At 40.5% G+C, this 21,179-nt stretch overlaps 1 protein-coding gene across 10 annotated transcripts in view; it reads right to left on the reverse strand.

Annotated features, from left to right (window-relative positions):
• Positions 1 to 21,179, reverse strand: part of PDE5A (phosphodiesterase 5A) — a 198,610-nt gene that overhangs the window by 59,512 nt on the left and 117,919 nt on the right. For 9 of the 10 annotated variants that reach the window (XM_042842380.2, XM_005290290.5, XM_005290291.5 and 6 more), the window contains exons 2-3: positions 13,287 to 13,875; positions 10,774 to 10,863 (exon numbers count right to left, since the gene is read on the reverse strand). In XM_042842380.2, the coding sequence (XP_042698314.2) occupies positions 10,774 to 10,863; positions 13,287 to 13,871 (675 nt within the window). In that variant the 5' untranslated portion in view covers positions 13,872 to 13,875. Of the gene's footprint in view, positions 1 to 10,773; positions 10,864 to 13,286; positions 13,876 to 16,776; positions 16,836 to 21,179 lie in introns of all 10 variants that reach the window. The other variant, XM_042842379.2, reaches the window with a different exon arrangement.

Here is a 21,179-nt window from a genome sequence, read left to right on the forward strand (position 1 = left end):
GATAGATAAGGTTGGAATCTGAGTCCTTAGCTGGTATAAGTTGGCACAGATCCACTGCCTTCAAGGCAGCTATGCCAATTGACACCAACCAAGAACTGTGACCTAAAAGGGCTGGCAAAAGTAAAATTTGCTCTAGCCTTTGCTATACAAGAACACTTTATAGCTGTAAATTAACATTGATACAGCTCCACCAGTGAGAGCAAATTTAACAAGAATGGAAGCTGAAGAGTAGGACAGGATCCAGGAACTTAATCACGGTGTCAAATCCTATTCAGAGACACGCTAAAAGCAGCTGGATCACATTTGCCCTACCTTTCCATTGCTACTTGCGGTGGAGCTGCACTGGTGGCAAATTATGACTATGTAACTCACCAGTGTAGAAGGAGCATGAGAATCTGAAAAGTTACATAGTGAGAAGCACGGCGGTTTATTTGAAATTATGCTTTTAATTCAATTCAGAATTTTTGGCACATTTGCAGTGAGTCACGACCATGCTCCAGAGACACGGCATTATTTGTGACCCTAGCAGTGTAAAGTCCAGTGAACGGTTAAAACAATGGTATTTTCCATCCTGCTTTTAGTACAGACAACATCAGAAGAACTTTGCTGTGCACATGTCTGAAGAATTGTGTTTAACTGTTATTCATTAAAGTTATAACTGTTAAGCCAGTACTTAAGGAGGATGGAAAAATAGTTTTCTCTTAATGGGAGAGAAGACAATTTAAAGTCTCTCACATGAGCCTTCCCAAAATATCAGTGTCACAAATCAGGTCATTGTTTTGGATGGGCCACTACCAGCTAGAGACTGAAAAATGTCCATTTTAAATAAAGATTTTATTGTAAGGACCATGCGGTTCAATTCTCCATACAGCAAAACTCCCATTGACTTCAATGGGAACAGGAATGTGCATATGATTTATACACAGGGTTGCCAACCTTCCAGGATTGGCCTGGACTCTCCAGGAATTAAAAGATTAATCTTTATAAAAATTATGTCATGTGATGAAATCTCTAGGAATATATCCAACCAAAATTGGCAACCCTATTTATACACAATGAACGATGCCCCTTATCCTATGAGCATTCACACTGCTGTACTGAGATGCAGCTTTCCTTAAGTACAGCTGCAGCCTCTGAACAGTAAGTAAATTGTCTAGCCCCCTCACATGCTCTTGCAGTAACCTACAGGCACACTGGCTGATGCTCAGGTCTTTATTCACACCACTGGCCTTCTTGTATTTTTATTAGCTTTGAACCACAGGAGCTAAGACAATTTTAATGAGCTCACAGGCTCTCTGAGGCATCCGAAAGGTGAGCACTTTTATCCTGTGTAAACACCTTTCCTCTATGAAAGGAAAGCTTGTGGTGCTTAAAGAGCCATAAGGAAACAGTAAAAGGACTATGTTAGCATATACTAAAAAGACCATTTAGTCTCTTCTCATTAGCACTGCAGATTTCTCTTTTACTGAGAGAAGGATGCATACCAAGAGAACTTGTGCTCTTTTTAGATCCCTGTAAAGCCCTTCATTAATAGGTGTTTAAAAAAAGAAAAAGGAATAAAACGGTTAGAAATTCATGGCTTTTCTTATGATGATAAAAATTCGAAGTGGATGACAAACCTTAGCAATTTTTGGTTCGATTTTTGGTTCAGTGACACTGTAAATGTTTAAAGATGTTTGAGAGGTGTTTGCCATTTCTACATACAAGATAAATGGATTGTGACCTCATTGACAACAGTACAAATTCCAACAAACTGTACTGATTTCTGTGAGATTTGGCCCAGTGACAATAATGAGAAAAAAAAATTCAGGTGGATAAGCTACTTATATAACTATGGGAAATATTCCTACAGGCAGGCAATTAGGAAGAGACATATAAAACTGTTCCAGTCTCTGGAGTAATTAGGTAATTAGGACAAATGTGCTTCACATGACAGCACGCAGGTCATGAAGATTATAGGATCTGTATTTTAGAGAGATCTAAGCTTAGTACAAAACCAAAACACCTCAAAAAAATTTCTTGCAAGCAAATCATAAATGAAAATAGGTCAGATCTTCAGCTGGTGTAAATTGGTTTAGCTCCATTGACTTCAAAAGGAGCTAGGCTAGTTTACACCTGAAGGAAATCTAGCCCCAAAGTGATTGTGACAATGATACTGGATATACAGCTAAAAGATCTGCTCTAGAAATTATTTTGGAAAGTTCTATGCCCCATGTTATACAAGAGGCCAGACTAGATGATCACAATGGTCCCTTCTGGTCTTGAAATCTATGCATCTATGAACACAAAAAAATGGGAAGCCTGCCTGAATTGCATGTATTAGAAGAGTGGAATCCAAACTGCACCTAGCATATTTGGGGTCTATAGAATTCCTCTACTGCTCTCTGTAAGCCCTGAAGGATGCTGCAAACATTAACAATCCACAGACATTCAAGCACTTTTTAGCTGGTGAAGACACTGCATTGGTGTAAAAGAATCAGCAACAAGAAGAAAACATGTTTTATTAGACAATGTCTTGTTGCTTAGGCCCAATATTTTACCTTTCTTAATTCTTTAATAAGCAGGTGATGTGTGAACAGGGTTGAAAGCTGAATAGTTTAGCAACAGAAGCCAAGTTAGCTATTTTTCATTTTCTTGTTACTCTTGTAATGTGCCCACACAAACGTCCTGTATGCTTCTTGTATTCCCAGAGCCCCAGTAGTGAGGGTTTAGATGGGGTTTAGAAAGAGCGGGGATGGGGAATGACAGGCAGAAGTTGGCAGGGAAGAATTTAGGACTGGAAGCTCTGAGACACAGGGAGCGTTAAGGACTGAAATAACAAGCAATCTACCTGCATCAGAAAACCTCTAATTTATGACAGCCACTCTATGGTTGCCAATGGGCTGCAATGCTGAGTGTTCGTTATTCCCTTTTTCAGCCCCAGCACAGCCCTTATGCTGTGGTGGTGAGGGAGGGAAGCAGAGGACTGCATGTGCCAACCTTATGCAGCTTCTATATAAGGGGAATTATCCCCCAGACTGTTGCAGTCCCTTCACACATCACTAGAGAAGTATGTAGGAGCTATGATCAGAATCTGGCCGAGAGAGAGAGAGAGAGAGAGAGAGAGAGAGAGAGAGAGAGAGTGTGTGTGTGTGTGTGTGTGTGTGTCAGGGAGGGGGGACCTAAGGTTCTGATCCAGCTATCAATAAAGTCGATGGAAATACTCCTATTAGATCAGAGGCTACATGTTTTGGTAGCGTCTCTCCAGTTTATAGGAGACAACCCAACACCACAAACAAATGCAACTTCACAACTGGCAGTAATTCAAATCCCTTGTCACCAGTCACAGAAGGGAGATCAAGAAATAAATAGGAATAACCGCCCTTCATACTCATTTCCTCCCACCAAAGCATAGCTGCACAGTGTGGGGAAGCTTCTATTGTTGCTAATTGTTCAATAGATGGAAGGCTTTTGGCTCCAGGAATGTCAGCTATTCCCTTTCATAAGGCTTGATTCAACTTATAAAAGGAATTCTCTCTCTCTCTTTCCCTTAATTGTCAGAGGCCACCACAGTCACTAACTGTTTGAAATGGATAGCTGACTTCTATACCTACCAGTGGCAGTGCCCCTCCCCCCAGGATTTCATGGAACACAGCAGACATTTCTTCAGTGCTGATGGCTGTGTTCTGAATTTTATTTTATCTGGATGGCTTCTTGCTGCATTTTTGTACACGCCACTCTCAGGCCTAATTCTGTGAAAGCTACTTCAAAGAGAGCCAGTGCCCTTTTTCACAGTCACTTCCTTTTCACTGACTTTAAGAACATTCTTTTGCTTCCTGAGAAGATTTAATGATTCAATAAAGCCAGCACCAGAAGAAAGATGATTCACTAAACCAAATAATGGTGACAGAAGGAGGAAATTCAACACTATCTGCTTTAAAAAAAAAAAAGGGCGGGGGGGGGGGGGCAACTGATATGAAATTATGGCCTGTGTGATTTTAGGCTTATTCTGCTTCCTCATCCCTGCAGAGGCTGAGCGTGATTAATGGCTACAAAAGTATGCAGTCCTGCTCAGATATTTACTTACAGACTCTAGCTTTTAACTAACAACACTTTCATTTCTAATGCTCTTCACCATAATGTGCCTTAGCTAACTGTTGGAGTGCCAAGATGTACAGGTGCTCATTAGGCAACATCAACATCAGGGCATAAGCATAATTCAACTATGTCTACGTCGTGGGAAGGAGGTAAGAACCACCTTCCCAGGTTGATTGTCATTAACGCCCTTGACAAAGCCTTATAAAAATAAAAGTCAGCAAGACAGCAACAAACAAACAACAAAAAAGCTGTTATAAAAAGCATAGCACCCCTGATTTGTAGCAAAGCGCTTCCCGGTGACAGAAGAGCAGGCAAAAATAAAAACAAAATTAAACCAAACAACTGTAGTGATCTTTTCCAGAATGAAACATTCACCTAGCAGGCCAGCAGGAAGTTGAATCTCATGTACTCCTGCTCAGGGCTTGGGAGTTAATTCAGCTCAAAGCTCCCATATGAGAAAATCCTATATACAGTTAATAAGGATGAAACCAAAATAGGATTTTATAGAAGTTACCGTAGACAGTCTATAGAATTTAATAGAGAATGATCTCCTTTCTAAACCAACCATGAATTTAACTTAGAATTCTATCCACAAAATTTCACACACAAAAATAATTTACTATGCAGTTCTACAGGATGTTTCTGAAAGGAATGGTTTTATAATGGTCATATACAAGTCTGAAAAATTAGATGGAGAAGTGGTCAGAAGTGGAGATGACGATTTACAGCAATTTCTGTAGTCCATTTTCAGATCTATGAATCCATCCAAAACCAAATGCGATTGGAACCCACTCACTTCAAGCATAAAGGTGCCTGAGGCTAAATCAGTGACACTCCTGTGTTCTTAGGCATCTAGGAGTCATTTTAGAGGACCAAAGGTGTACCTCAGGGATGGAAAAAATCTTCTGAGACTCAGTCTATGCAGTCAATAGAGATCAAGGTTCTGGGCTGCCACCATCCCAGGGCTCCTGCTGCTGTTCTCTCTTGCTGATAACTCATGAAATCTCAGTTTACAAGGTATTAGCTTGCCTGTTCACTGCAGTTAGCTTGTGATAAGTGATACTTTGCACGTATAATACATACGATGCCTTTGATCTGAAGCTGTCAAAACACTTTACAAATATTAATAAATTAAATAACTTAGAACACCCTTCTGAAGTAAAGAAGTGTTATTATACCTATTTTACAGCTGAGGATCAAAAAGGAGAAGTGACTTGGTCCAAGGTCACATATGAAATGTGCAGTTATCCCATACTCCCATTCCTGGGACAGAACATTAAGAGTCTGATTCTGCCATCCTTACTCATGTTGGGTAGTGTACTCCCACTGAACTAAACTTGCAGAGAAAGATACTGCTTAAAGGTTGCTGAGCATAAAGCTGAGCATCAGACCCTCAGTCTAACAAAGAACTTAAACATATCCTGAACTTTAAGCACGTGAGTAGTCTTATTGGCTTCAAAGTTAAGCATGTGTTTAAGTTATTTGCTGGATCATGGCTGATCTGGAACAGCACATGTACAGAGGAATACAGAGGGCTTAAATTCATCTGGAGCTGACCGGAGCAGAGCTCCGGTAAATATTTTCAACCCCCTGGAGTTTTTATAGCATGTTGGACGGGGTGTGGGGGGCACTGGAAAATACTCTATAAGAATTTAAGCCCTGGGAATATAGGTGTAGGCGTCTCTCCTACAGTGAGGAGTACTCTTGGTGCATTAAGAATGTTGGAAGGCTGTGTTATGGCTCTCCTAACCAAAATGAACGAGCTATCTTCTCAGTAGAAGGAAGGTACTTTTAACAATCCTGCTTCCTGAAAATGCACTGTAGCACTGAACTGGAAATAATTAAGATCTACAACAGGGGTCGGCAACCTTTCAGAAGTGGTGTGCCGAGTCTTCATTTATTCGCTCTAATTTAAGGTTTTGCATGCCAGTAATACATTTTAACATTTTTAGAAGGTCTCTTTCTATAAGTCTATAATATATAGCGAAACTATTGTTGTATGTAAAGTAAATAAGGTTTTTAAAATGTTTAAGCAGCTTATTTAAAATTAAATTAAAATGCAGAGCCCCCTAGACCGGTGGCCAGGACCAGAGCAATGTGAGTGCCACTGAAAATCAGCTTGCGTGCCGCCTTCGGCACACGTGCCACCCCGATCTACAGCTACAGTTGTGGCCAACAGACACCACAGTTTCCCCTTATAAATAAAACAAGAAATAACCATGGTAATTATATGGTAACAGCTGGCTAATACCAACTTTTTACTAGTGGTCACAGTACCACTGATGATAAAAATTCAGTCAATTTTAGAGTTGTGTGTGTTTTCTCTTACATTTCATAGTAAGTGTGGCTGATTTCATAAACTAAGAGGGTATCAGGTTATGGAGTTATCTATTGTCATTAGAGAATTGCCAGAAGAAAAAACCCAGAAGGAACCAAATGGCATGTTTCAAATGGCTTTGCAGTCACTGTATGACAGTTTTAAACATAGATATAGTTTGAAATGGTTTCACTCATGGCAAGTTTGTTTGTTTTTCCCTTTGTAGCGTAAAAGTGAGGTTTCTCATCTTTCTTCTCTCTTGATTTTTCTAAATAGTTATAAACATCAGATGGCATATTCTGGAATGCCAAAGCAAACTATGTGGCAATGGTTGTTCTGTAGGATGGGACAGAGGCTCCATTTAGTTACCAGAGATTGTGCAGGAGTGGCTTGCAGATATTGCTTCAAAACCCTTCAAGTCCAACTCAAAGATTGGCCAGCTTGCATCTGTAATTCTTCATGGGGAAAATAGGAGCTTGTCACAAACAGAGCTAGCACTATGTAAATCTCCCATTGCTCTGAGCCTGAAGAGTACATACAGCAGTGTTTTCCAGTCCTGGGCCTGATAGACCTAGTTTCTATTGGCTCTTTCAGCTATAATTAATAAGTAGAAAAAAAGCTTTATAAAAGTTTACTTTTTGTTATTAACAGAGCTACTTCCATTCTTTGTGTGTCTATGAAGTACTGAGGTTCTTGCTCTTGCATATGGTGCTTTTTGTTGGTAAGACCACTACAGTCCTTCATTAGTCCTTCTCCATGGGATCTGCTTCTTGAAGAGCTTATTTCTCATCTTGTGTTATTTTTAAGTAGGCTCCTCAGCTCAGGCTCCACATGGAAGTTTAGACTAATCTGAGCCTACTTTTCATCTCTACCAGAAAAATCTTCATTCCCTAACTGGCCCAGCGGTTTGATATTCATATTTCTGCAGATCAAACGCTAACTTTTTGCTTTAAACATACCAATAATATAAAACAAACAACAAATGTATCATACGTATTTTCCGGGGGCCAAATTTCAAGGTAGAAAAGACCTGCTTCTCTTTCTAAGTATTTATTTTCAGATGTGTCTCAGAGACATATTTGGCTACATATTTGGACTGTGACTAGTGAAATCTTGCACTAAAGCAGTTTTCCTTAGCTGCTAGATCAGAGATGGGCAAACTATGGCCCGCGGGTCACATCCAGCCCGCGAGACCGTCCTGCCCAGCTCCTGAGCTCCTGGCCGGGCAGCTAGCCCCTAGCCCCTCCCCTGCTGTCCCCCCTTCCCCGTAGCCATGCCGCCGCGCGGGCAGCGCTCTGGGCGGCGCGCTCATGCAGGGCAGCACGGCAGTGTGACTGGCTCCGGCCGGGAGGCGCGGCTCCAGACATGCTGCTCTGAGCTGCATGGTAAGGGGGCCAGGGCTGGGGGGGTTGGATATGGGGCAGAGGGTCCTGGGGGGCAGCCAGGGGGCAGTTGGATGGGGCAGAGAGTCGGGGGGGGCAGGGGACGGGGAACGAGGGGATTGGATGGGGGTGGGGTCCCGGGGGGCCTGTCAGGGGATAGGGGTGTGGATAGGAGTCAGGACAGTCAGGGGATAGGGAGCAAGGGGGGTTGGATAGGGGGTGCCGTCCTGGAGGGCGGTTATGGGCAGGGTACCCAGGAGGGTGCAGTCAGGGGACAAAGAACAGGGGGGTTGGATGGGTGGGGGGTTTTGAGGGGGGCAGTCAGGGGGCGGAAAGTGGGAGGGGTCGGATAGGGGGCGGGGGCCAGGCTGTTTGGAGGGCACAGTCTTCACTGCCTGGCCCTCCATACAGTTTCGCACCCCGATGTGGCCCTCAGGCCAAAAAGTTTGTCCACCCCGTGCTAGATACAATATCATTACAAAGGCTTGGTCTGTTTTTTGTTTTTTAGGTTGGGGAGGCTTGGAGGAACCACGGTGGTTTCTTTGTTTGGGGTGGGAGATGCTTTTAGTAGAAAAACCAGCTGAAAGCAGATGGTAATTGAGGGGTTGATTCATGGAATTAAATCTCATTCCAGAAAAGTGTCAGCAGAGCATTACAGTGAGGGTTATGAGAACCTTCTGGTAAAAGACTTTAAAATAACAAAAGAGTCCCCTAAGAGAAATTCCATAGTTCTTCCAGTTTACAGCATATAGGAGTAACAATTCATTTCCCCCCTTTCTCCTTTAGCTTTCACCAATTTGTTAATCTGTCAGTTTGTTTTCTATTTTCATAATAAAGAGGTGCCTGCTTTATTTCATCTAGAACCCCTGTTGTGCTTTGAGGGGAAACCCAGCTAAGATTTTTCTCAGGATCTGCAAATTGCCAGTTACAGGTTCATTCAGCCCAACAAGTCAGTGCTGGTATATATGAGCAGAGAATACTTATACTTAATTCTCTCATATGTATGACCAGAGTAAGAAGCAAGCACCCATGTATTGTGGCCAGCTGAATTTTGTCATGAATTTATGATTCCAAGTTCTTGGCTTATAGTATTCTTGTGTTTTTTCCAATGCACATAAATAAAACATGTGACCTGGACAAAACATAGACCCTCCATCTTGCATCAATCATACCTCAAGCGCCACTCTCCCAGCCAGAAGTCACTGCACACAACATTCTGCTTGCTCACTGATTGGCTCATGGCCAGTTGCAGCTACTGCCAATTAACATGCGGAGGAACTTTGAAGTGGGAGCAATGTCTGACTGGGAGAACAGTGATCATGTTCATGTTCAGTGTGAGGTGGCAGGTTGTAAATTTGAAACACTTTCCTTATGAGACCTGGAGCAGTGAAACAACACTTTGAAACAGAAGTCAGATGTAGGAGATCCCACATTTAATCATTGGGTCAACCAGGACCATCAGACCCAAATGAATGAGATAAATCAAGGTAAAAATGAGAATTGGGGTTAAATATGAGAGATTGGTGTCTTACACAACAGGACTGGGAGAGTGAAAGGGTTAGAAAGAAGGGAAAAGGGTATTTTCAAATCAGTTTTGTGAGCAATTTTTAACAGAGTGAACTAATTAGACACACACTGTGAACTCTGCTGAAAAAGGAAGATTTAGTGGACAGCAAATCCCTGTCTGAAAATTTCTGGGGCACTCCTTGGTTAGCCTATGCTGTGCCAACATCCTGAGAAATTGAATCTTATTCCTTCCAGCTTCAAGAAGCTCTTTCAGTTATTGGCAATACATAAAAACACAATGAGCCTGATTTTCTGTTCACTTACACTAATTTTACACGAGTGTAATTGCATTGGCTTAGTTGGAGTCACTCCTGAATTACACCAGTGTGAGAAGGAAACCAGGATCACTCTGTCACTCCTCACTTAATTTCTCATTTTCTAAGTTCCTCTTGATAGTGTTTTAGCTGTTGCCACCCAATAGAGACCTACTTTATTTATGCTTTGAAGTCCATGACAAAACTCCCTTGACTCTAGTTGTAGCAGGATCAGACCTTAAAGGAGTATTGCTGTGAGAAGTGACACAAGACTGGAGGGGAGAGCTGTGCAGAGAAACTGAAGACCTGATTCTGATCTCATGCACTCCAGTGTAAATCAATTAAGGGTAATGTGAGCTGTGGGTGCTCAGATTCTCTGAATCATGCCATTTTTATGTAGGTACTTAAAATGTGGATACAGGTGGCTAACTTCAGGTACATAATTTTGAAAATGTTGCCCTGGGTCTATGAAAGGGAGCCCCCGCTCGATATCTTAAACTTGTGAGGTGTTTGGTAGAATGTTATGGTTACCATTTTACATAGTGGTAAAAACTGAAAAGTATCATCTAAAGATAAGATTTATATGCATTGTGAAAAGCCACAGTAAAACAACATTTGAGGGATATCTTTGATTCAGAAAAGAGAGAAAAGGAAGATCATCTTTCATTCAAAATAAGATAATCACATGTTTCTGCAGGAAAAAGTCCCTTCTCATGGCTTATTACATGACAATCAGTGGGACTGTAATTAGGCCTGAAGTTATTTGGGCACAACTGGCATGTATTTTACATGTTTAAAAATAGTAGCACATACATGATAAGCAGCTATAGTTTGAAAGAATCTCATTTATTTTACAACTTGTTCCTGCATTTCTTCCACACACAAAACTCCTATTGATTTTACTGAAGTGAACTGGGAGTTTTAGGTGTATAACAAATGCAGAATCCTTTTCGTAACTGGAAATAGAAACAACATTGTTTAAAAGAAACAAAAATTGTGTGTAAGCTCTTCTCAACAACTCTGGTTAACATAAATAAAGTAGAAAAGATAAAATTTTACTCCATGGAATGATATGCAGACAGGACATTTTAAAAAAAGTTTTTTTTCTACTGTGTTTAAAGGAATTAACAGAGCTACAAATGCTACTGTATAAGATGATCCAGGTACTGCAACTTACCTCTTCCCTGTGGTTCTTTATTGGCATACAAAGAATACTCTGAGTCTTGTATCCTGTGATTTGGTCAACTTCTGCATTGAATCGGGGATCCTGATGGGGGAAAAAGTGGAATTAAGTACTAAAGAATGTCTTGTTGAATTCCCCAGTTTATAGGACCATAGAGGAATTATAGCATTTGTCTTAACTGTTACCCAGTGTCACAATGTTTCCATTATGAGACAATGACTATGTAAATATAAGTTATTACTGACCGAGTGAATTTCTAGCAATACTATACAAAACAAACTGCTTATGAGGAATATAAACACTTGTGGATAAATACAAATGTCAGAAAATGCAGTAAGCTTAGGAACAGCTGTTTGTCCAGGCTAGATATTCATGCATAACCATTTTTAGTACATCTTTTGTTCTCAGAGGAAATTTCCAAAAGATTGGCAGGCGTGGCTAAATCTTATTAATAGGATTAGGATTTCCATTTGGGGGTTAAAATGAATAACAGCCCATCTGAGAAAAAAGTCAGAGAATGGGCTTTTATGGAATATACACCAAAAACATCGGAAATGAACTTTTTTTCCTTTTCAGTGTTGAAAAGTGTTTGCAGGAGGAGGCTGACAAGCTCCCAAGCTTTTCTAAATCTCTCTCCCATTCTCACTGAAAAGTCAAGCCCATGAGCTTCAGAAAGCAGCTTTAATGCAAAAATAACCATTTTCTAAAACTGACTGTTGCTCCTGCAAGACTTATTCGTAATGTACCTAAAAATAGTCATTGACAATCAGAATAAATTCTCACCACCAATTTGAGTCATTCAGTGCAATCAGCCCAATAGGGAGCTGGCAAACTTTAAGCATTATGGCATTTGTAGGAATACCTACTAGGATAGGAACTTAAAAGAAAGAGCTTTTGGTTCTGGGCTCCTCTGCCACCACAACTTTGAGGTAAGCTAGTGCTTGTACAGGAAGAATGGTCTTGACTGTGAGGCATAGGGCAGGTGGCCAGAAGAAAAAGAAACACCCTATATAAAGTCTGATATGTATTGTGTATGTATAAAATCCCTATTATTACTGCAAAAAGATGGAAACACTGAAAAGGACTCCACTGGCAATATAACATTTTTGCTATAACCAAAGTTATAGTCATCTAGGCTGGGATTTTCAAAGGAGCATAAAAGGCTCCTTTGAATCCCAGCCTTAATCCTAATTTCACATTTGGTAACATAATTATGTTAAAGTGCAGGCCCACTGGTATACGTCTGCAACTATGTACCATGAGTAAAAAAATCATTCCCCTTGTATTTACATGAAATGCAATGAGAATTAGCACAGACAGTCAAAAAATTCCAGGTATAAATTGTGCAATGAGATTCATTTTCTTTCCTTTTCATTTTGAGTTTGGTTTTGGGGTTGTTGTTGTTTTGTTTGTTTGTTTGTTTAAATGGTGTATCATTCTGGAACACTGATTTTATTTAATCATCTCACTAAAATGCAGCAAAATGTTCTTAAAAGGAAGATTATTAATTCACCAATATTTGATTTCAAGCTCAGTACAATGACCCTGATCCAGGAAAGCTATGTACTTAGCTTTAAGCACTTGAATACTCCCACTGATCTCATGTGCTTAAAGAGAAATATATACTTAGGCACAAATCCAGAAAATACTTATCAGAGTCTTCATGAACAATGACCATTAAAGCAGATTATATCACCCTTATATGTATTGTTGCTGGAAAACATTGTTTGGCAATATCACACATCCTCAAAAAATCCACTCAGGAGGATGAAGTGATGACCAACTAGAAGTGGTAATTTGCAAGTCAAAATTCCAGTGTTTGTTCCACTTGGGATCCCTTCTCTTCCCTTATCCCTAACTTTGAATGCACAAAACCCGCTTTATCTATCAAGCAGGGTTGTTTCTTATAGGATGTTCTCCAGGTTGTCCAGTCTAGGATTAAATCATTCAAGTAATAGGGGTTCTACCACTTCAGTTGGGAGACTTTTCCACAGCCCAATGTATCTTATTATCAGGGTTTTTTCCTGATATTCAGCCTACATTTTCCTTTGCTCAGTTTCATCCCATTATGCCGAGTTATGCAGCCTTAACATTTATACAATTCCTAGAAGTAGATTTTCATATGTTGCCTATGTTTATTTTTAAAAATGCAAACAATTATTTGCTCCCATAATTTAGTCACTTTAAATACCCAATTTCTTGGTACTATCAAAATCATAAATTTCTAAGTGACCTGAATTAGAAATGCAAATAACTGTGGGTGGAGAAATAGAAACCTGATTAAGGTCAGGATGAAATCTTGACCCTTACTCTCAAATATCCATCACTAGTTTTCAAACGTCCATTCCTCAAACATCATATGTAGCCAAATGTGCATATATTTTATATAGAGATATTTGAGGCCAGATCCTCAGTTAGTGTAAATCAATCTGGCTCCAATGAACTCCATGTATTACACTAGCTGAGGATCTGGCCTCTTTTTACTTACACAAAATTACCATATTTACCTCATATGCATTCTTGATGTTCAAAGGCTGGCCCAAGGCTGCTACATGTCCCACAATCCCCTTGTTCCATTCCAAGCGAATGCAGTTGTTTGAAGCTTCTTCCAAGGTGGAACCTTCTGCAACATCGAACAGCCTGCTGACAAGAAACTTCTCATTGGAGCTATCCTCACAGACCAGGAAAAGGGAATAACGGTCAGCAGCTATGAGCTCATGGATGTGCAGGAAAATTTTGTGGCAAAGGGCTGTGACGTCTAAGTGAGTGGAAATATCTTTCACTAGTTCTAAGAGCCTTGAGCACTGATCCCCTGCATCAGTCCCAATCCTTGTAGATTGCAGAGGCATCTGTTCCTTTTTTCCAGAGCCAGAAAGGAAACTCACGGTTCCGACGGAGTCCTTGACAATGATGGGCCTTAGAGGCCTGTCAAATTCAGAAGCAGAGATTTTCCTTGCTGGTGTCCCAGGGTTGGGGCTCTCAGCTCGGGTGGTCTGATAAGCAGGACAAGAGCAATCTTCACTGTGGTTTTTGGTTCCTTCCTTGCAAACCGGGATGGTATGAACTCTCTCAGCAAACCATGCATTGACCATTTCTCTGCAAAACAGAAGAGAAAGGTAATAAATACTATGAGTTAACAATCCCCAAGCAATAATAATTATTTAAAGGGACCAACCCTTTTTACACAATACTACATAAAATAATACATTTAGTGAAACACCTGCTTCTCTTTAACTCAGTGTTGTTCATTTCCAGCCAACACTGAGACTTAAGCACTAATATCTTCAAAAAGCACAGGAGTACTTGTGGCACCTTAGAGACTAACAAATTTATTTGAGCATAAGCTTTCATGAGCTACAGCCCACTTCTTCGGATGCATAGAATGGAACATATATTGAGGAGATATACATACACATATAGAGAGCATGAAAAGGTGGGAGTTATCTTACCAACTCTGAGAGGCCAATTAAGGAAGAGGGGGAAAAAAACACTTTTGAAGTGATAATCAAGATAGCCCAGTACAGACAGTTTGATAAGAAGTGTGAGAATACTTACAAGGGGAGATAGATTAAGTGTTTGTAATGGCTCAGCCATTCCCAGTCCCTATTCAAACCTAAATTGATTGTATCTAAATTGATTGCATATCAATTCCAGCTCAGCAGTTTCTTGCTGGAGTCTGTTTTTGAAGCTTTTCTGTTGCAAAATTGCCACCCGCAGGCAGGGCCGGCTCTAGGGTTTTTGCCACCCCAAGCAAAAAAAAATTTTGGCTGCCCCCCGTCCCAGCCCTGGGCTCCTCACCGGACCCCCGTGCTGCCCCAGCCTTGGGTTCTCTCCCCCCCCCCAACCTGCACCCTCCTGCCGTCGCAGCCCTGGGTCACTGGTAACTCACTCCCACGGCAGGTCATTCAGCAGGAATTTTAGATGTGCACAGAACACAGACAGGATTGGTTCCCATATGGTTACAGAACTGCAGTAAAGTGGAACAATTTTCAGCTTGTGTGACTGGAGGATATCTGGATGCATATTATAAGACTGTCCTACATAAATGAAGAAAAGTTGAGGTGCCTTTATTATTCTTTTGTTCCTCTCTTTCTTTCTATGGGGAATTTGCCAAAGCAATATCACTGTCTTCCTTTTAAACAAACAAACAAACAAACAAGGCAATGGCTGTTGAAAATAGCAATTCCAGTCCTAATAACCACTGGGAAGCATTTCTTGCTCAATTTTATCCTACTTTTTCTACAGCAAGTTACAGTGGATCAGTATATTTGATTTGGGAGAAATGAAGTAACAGCAGCCTGTCTTGTAGGAGGTGACTTCTGGGTACTCGTCTGGCTCTGTCAATCTGTTTTTTCACTTCAGCAGGTGGGTATTGTAGTTTAAAGACATCTATCAAGCATTCTTAAAACTATAATACCCACCTGCTGAAGTGAAAAAACAGATTGACAGAGCCAGACGAGTACCCAGAAGTCACCTCCTACAAGACAGGCCCAACAAAGAAAATAACAGAACACCATTAGCTGTCACCTTCAGCCCCCAACTAAAACCTCTCCAGCGCATCATCAAAGATCTACAACCTATCCTGAAAGATGATCCCTCACTCTCACAGATCTTGGGAGACAGACCTGTCCTCGCTTACAGACAACCCCCCAACCTGAAGCAAATACTCACCAGCAACCACACATCACTGAACAAAAACACTGACCCAGGAACCTATCCTTGCAACAAAGTCCGATGCCAACTCTGTCCACATATCTATTCAAGTGACATCATCATAGGACCTAATCACATCAGCCATACCATCAGGGGCTCGTTCACCTGCACATCTCCCATGTGATATGTGCCAGCAATGCCCCTCTGCCATGTACATTGGCCAAACCGGACAGTCTCTACGCAAAAGAATTAATGGACACAAGTCTGACATCAGGAATCATAACACTGAAAACCAGTAGGAGAACACTTTAACCTATCTGGTCATTCAATGACAGACCTGCGGGTGGCAATTTTGCAACAGAAAAGCTTCAAAAACAGACTCCAGCGAGAAATTGCTGAGCTGGAATTGATATACAAACTAGATACAATCAACTTAGGCTTGAATAGGGACTGGGAATGGCTGAGCCATTACAAACATTGAATCTATTTCCCCTTGTAAGTATTTTCACACTTCTTATCAAACTGTCTGTACTGGGCTATCTTGATTATCACTTCAAAAGTGGTTTGTTTGTTTTTTTTCTCTTCCTTAATTGGCCTCTCAGAGTTGGTAAGACAACTCCCACCTTTTCATGCTCTCTGTATGTGTATATATATCTCTCCTCAATATATGTTCCATTCTATGCATCCGAAGAAGTGGGCTGTAGCCCACGAAAGCTTATGCTCAAATAAATTTGTTAGTCTCTAAGGTGCCACAAGTACTCCTGTGCTTTTTGCGGATACAGACTAACACGGCTGCTACCCTGAAACCTGTCACTAATACTTGTGTCTTATAAAAAAAAGCAATATTTCTGATCAAATAAATGATGCTGAATAAGGCAGAAAATTATTACTCATGACATAGCTTTCAGTGCATAAAAGCTGAAAATTATGACTACACTAATCTCAAATACTTCATCCTTTTCATGTCATAGAGTTTAAGGACACAAGGGACCACCAGATCATCTGATTTCCTATCACAGGCAACTAGACTATTATTCCCTCCCAGTGGCACGTAAGAGGGACTGAGGTGTACCAATGCCCAAGGCCCCTGAAATGGCAGGGAATTAAGTGAGAGCTATCCAGATAATCCTGGCAAATGATAGTCTGTGGCACCGGGGTATGGAAGGCAGCCCCCCCAACACACACACATACACAAAAAGTCACTGTCAATCAGACCTGGGGGGAAATTCCTTCCCAACCCCACATATGACAATCAGAGTCTGAGCATGTGAGGAAGAACCAGCCATCCAAGCACCTGAGAGAGAGAGAATGTGCAATTCAACCTCCGAACCCTGGCCCACTCACCCTGCCCAATATCCCATCTCCAGTCATGGCCATCCCTCAGATGGTTCAGAGGAAGAAGACTAAAAAACAAAAAATGGACAGAAAAATAGTAGGGGGAAATGAAAATTGGAAAAATTCAACCTGTGAAAATTTTCATTTAAAGAAAAGGCCATTTTTCAACAGAAAATTTTCAACCAACATTTTTTTGCCAGCTGCAACTCTGACCAATAAATTTAAACATTTCACATCCAACTTTGGTTGGATAATAAATATTCAAAAAATTGAGCTTGACCATTTTATTTATTTTTATCCCAAAATAAGGGGAAGTCATACTGAAGGAAAACAAAAACAAAAAAACCTTAAGGAGTAAGCCTCCAATCCAGCTCCTATTGACGGTAATGGCAAAACGCCTATCAGTCTCAGCATGCCAGATTAGATCCTAAATGTTCAGACTGTTACTCTCCTGAATGATCCTTACTCACCCAAGTATTGTCACTGAAGCTTGCACAGTTAAATACTCAAAAGTCAGACAAAGTTTAGGTTGAACATGCCACCTTAATTTTGCCCCTTGAGCACATACATTTTGATACAGTTTTAACTGCATACCCACATGTCACTTCTCAAATATATAATGAACTTCCAATACATGCATGATCCTAGTCACTCACTAAAGTCAGGATCTTACAAACACTACAAACGTGTGTGATTCTACTCACGTGATTAGTACCATTGATCTTAATGGGGCAACAGTGTCGGCGTGTAAAATTTGGGACACATGGACCATCCATACTGGTATTTTAATTAGAGTTTCCACTCCCTCCACCCTCTAAATGTGGAGAGGTACAAAGCTGTTGGCACATTATAGAGTGTCTCTGTTTCTAAAAAAAACCCTGCTTTTGTAATTCAGTAACAGTATTACAAGGTCCAGTTTGTACAGAACTTTATCCCATACAGATGGTACAGCAATGACTGCCAATGTGCCTGATTATAGTGGGAAACTTCCTTGGAAACTGAAGATATGACAGAACAAACAGAATTCTGGAAAGAGAACTTGGGGTACTGGATTGAGAAACAGCAATGAAAACTTGGAATAGATAACATGGAGATCTTCAGAACAGAATTACTGCACAAAGACCCAATCCTGCAAGGAATCAAGCACCTAAACTCCCAGGTTGCAGAATTTGGCCTTGAGATAGCTCCTCTTGAATGATTTTTCCACTCTTATAATGAACAAGAGTTACATACAAGAGGATTACCAAACAAGGTCCATAATATTATAAAGAGGAGCTGGTTTAAAAAGATTCTTGAAAAAATGTATTTACCTCAAGTTGAGTGCAGTATATCCTTTAGGCAGATGTGGCAACCAGAGTCTGTGATTGTGGTGCATTTGCTTGCCCTTTGCAAGCTCTGACTTTTAAATGCGGTGACACTATTTACAGTTATCATTTTAATGGAAGGGTCATCAGGAAGGCCAGCACATGGCTGCCCTTTGTCTTTAGTGGATCCCCAAGGTATGTACACAGTAAGACACAGTCACCCGACCCCTTTACTTATGAAAACATGCATCATCTCTGAAATTAAAGTAATTTTTCTTATGTACCCAATAAACATGTAGTGACATTTTCTTGGCTAAAATCTGAAACATAGAATTTTGTAATCTCAGCTGATCATCATAAGAACGGCCGTACCGGGTCAGACCGGTCCATCTAGCCCAGTATCTTGTCTACCGACAGTGGCCAATGCCAGGTGCCCCAGAGGGAGTGAACCTAACAGGCAATGATCAAGTGATCTCTCTCCTGCCATCCATCTCCATCCTCTGACAAACAGAGGCTAGGGACACAGTTCCTTACCCATCCTGGCTAATAGCCATTAATGGACTTAACCACCATGAATTTATCCAGTTCTCTTTTAAATGCTCTTATAGTCCTAGCCTTCACAACCTCCTCAGGTAAGGAGTTCCACAGGTTAACTGTGCGCTGTGTGAAGAAGAACTTCCTTTTATTTGTTTTAAACCTGCTGCCTATTAATTTCATTTGGTGGCCCCTAGTTCTTGTATTATGGGAATAAGTAAATAACTTTTCCTTATCCACTTTCTCCACATCACTCATGATTTTATATACTTCTATCATAGTCTCCTCTTTTCCAAGCTGAAGAGTCCTAGCCTCTTTAATCTCACCTCATATTGGACCCGTTCCAAACCCCTAATCATTTTAGTTGCCCTTTTCTGAACCTTTTCTAGTGCCAGTATATCTTTTTTGAGATGAGAAGACCACATCTATACGCAGTATTCGAGATGTGGGCGTACGATCAATTTATATAAGGGCAATAATATATTCTCAGTCTTATTCTCTATTCCCTTTTTAATGATTCCTAACATCCTGTTTGCTTTTTTGACCGCCTCTGCACACTGTGTGGACATCTTCAGAGAACTATCCATGATGACTCCAAGATCTTTTTCCTGACTTGTTGTAGCTAAATTAGCCCACATCATATTGTATGTATAGTTGGGGTTATTTTTTCCAATGTGCATTACTTTACATTTATTCACATTAAATTTCATTTGCCATTTTGTTGCCCAATCACTTAGTTTTGTGAGAGCTTTTTGAAGTTCATCACAGTCTGCTTTGGTCTTAACTATCTTGAGCAGTTTAGTATCATCTGCAAACTTTGCCACCTCACTGTTTACCCCTTTCTCCAGATCATTTATGAATAAGTTGAATAGGATTGGTCCGAGGACTGACCCTTGGGGAACACCACTAGTTACCCCTCTCCATTCTGAGAATTTACCATTAATTCCTACCATTTGTTCCCTATCTTTTAACCAGTTCTCAATCCATGAAAGGATCTTTCCTTTTATCCCATGATAGCGTAATTTATGTAAGAGCCTTTGGTGAGGGACCTTGTCAAAGGCTTTCCGGAAATCTAAGTACACTATGTCCACTGGATCCCCCTTGTCCACATGTTTGTTGACACCTTCAAAGAACTCTAACAGATTAGTAAGACACGATTTCCCTTTACAGAAACCATGTTGACTATTGCTCAACAGTTCATGTTTTTCTATGTGTCTGACAACTTTATTCTTAACCATTGTTTCGACTAATTTGCATGGTACCGACATTAGACTTACCGGTCTGTAATTGCCGGGATCACCTCTAGAGCCCTTTTTAAATATTGGTGTTACATTAGCTAACTTCCAGTCATTGGGTACAGAAGCCGATTTAAAGGACAGGTTACAAACCTTAGTTAATAGTTCCGCAACTTCACATCTGAGTTCTTTCAGAACTCTTGGGTGAATGCCATCTGGTTCCAGTGACTTGTTAATGTTTAAGTTTATCAGTTAATTCCAAAACCTCCTCTAGTGACACTTCAATCTGTGACAGTTCCTCAGATTTGTCACCTACAAAAGCCGGCTCAGGTTTGGGAATCTCCCTAACATCCTCAGCCGTGAAGACTGAAGCAAAGAATCTATTTAGTTTCTCCGCAATTACTTTATCTATCATCTTTAAGCGCTCCTTTTGTATCTCGATCATCAAGGGGCCCCACTGGTTGTTTAGCAGGCTTTCTGCTTCTGATGTACTTAAAAAACATTTTGTTATTACCTTTGGAGTTTTTGGCTAGCCGTTCTTCAAACTCCTCTTTGGCCTTTCTTATTACATTCTTGCACTTAATTTGGCAGCGTTTATGCTCCTTTCTATTTGCCTCACTAGGAATTGACTTCCACTTTTTAAAGGAAGTCTTTAAAATCTGCTTTTTTTTACATGGTTGTTAAGCCACGGTGGCTCTTTTTTAGTTCTTTTACTGTGTTTCTTAATTTGGGGTATACATTGAAGTTTGGCCTCTATTATGGTGAAAGTTTTTTTCTAAAAGATTTTCTAAAGTGGAAGCATCATACTGTATATGACCAGATCATAGAATAAATTAATATAGTTTTTGCAAATCACATAACGTGTGGGCACCTGAACAGTTGAAACCCAGTAAAAGTGTCTGATCTTTTGGTAGCCTATGATGGAAAAGTCAGAGGTCATATTTTAAATTTGGGATTTTTTTCTTTACTTGGCATAGCATAGAATGAGTGTACCAAATTTCAAAGGTGCAGCGGACTGAGAAGCACAGTGAATCCTGTTAGTTGGTCAGTGATCTGTTACAAGTAAGGTTGGCTGGAAAACAAGAATTCTGTTCCTCAAAACATTTTGAGGTTTCAGAACATGGTTTTGTTCCACATCAGAATGAAAACAAGACGTTTTGAACATTTTTATGAACAAATACGAGAGAACCAAGAGACCATTTCCATTGTAAAATACAAAGCAGTAAGGGGCTGCTGAAAATGATTGGCAAAGCAAAGCTAAAGGGATTGATTAGTCTCTAAAGTCTTATTTCAACTATACTTCAAAACAATAGATATTACGGTAAGCCATAACCTGAAA

Source organism: Chrysemys picta, chromosome 5, assembly GCF_011386835.1.
Source record: "Chrysemys picta bellii isolate R12L10 chromosome 5, ASM1138683v2, whole genome shotgun sequence".
NCBI classification, from domain to species: domain Eukaryota; kingdom Metazoa; phylum Chordata; order Testudines; family Emydidae; genus Chrysemys; species Chrysemys picta.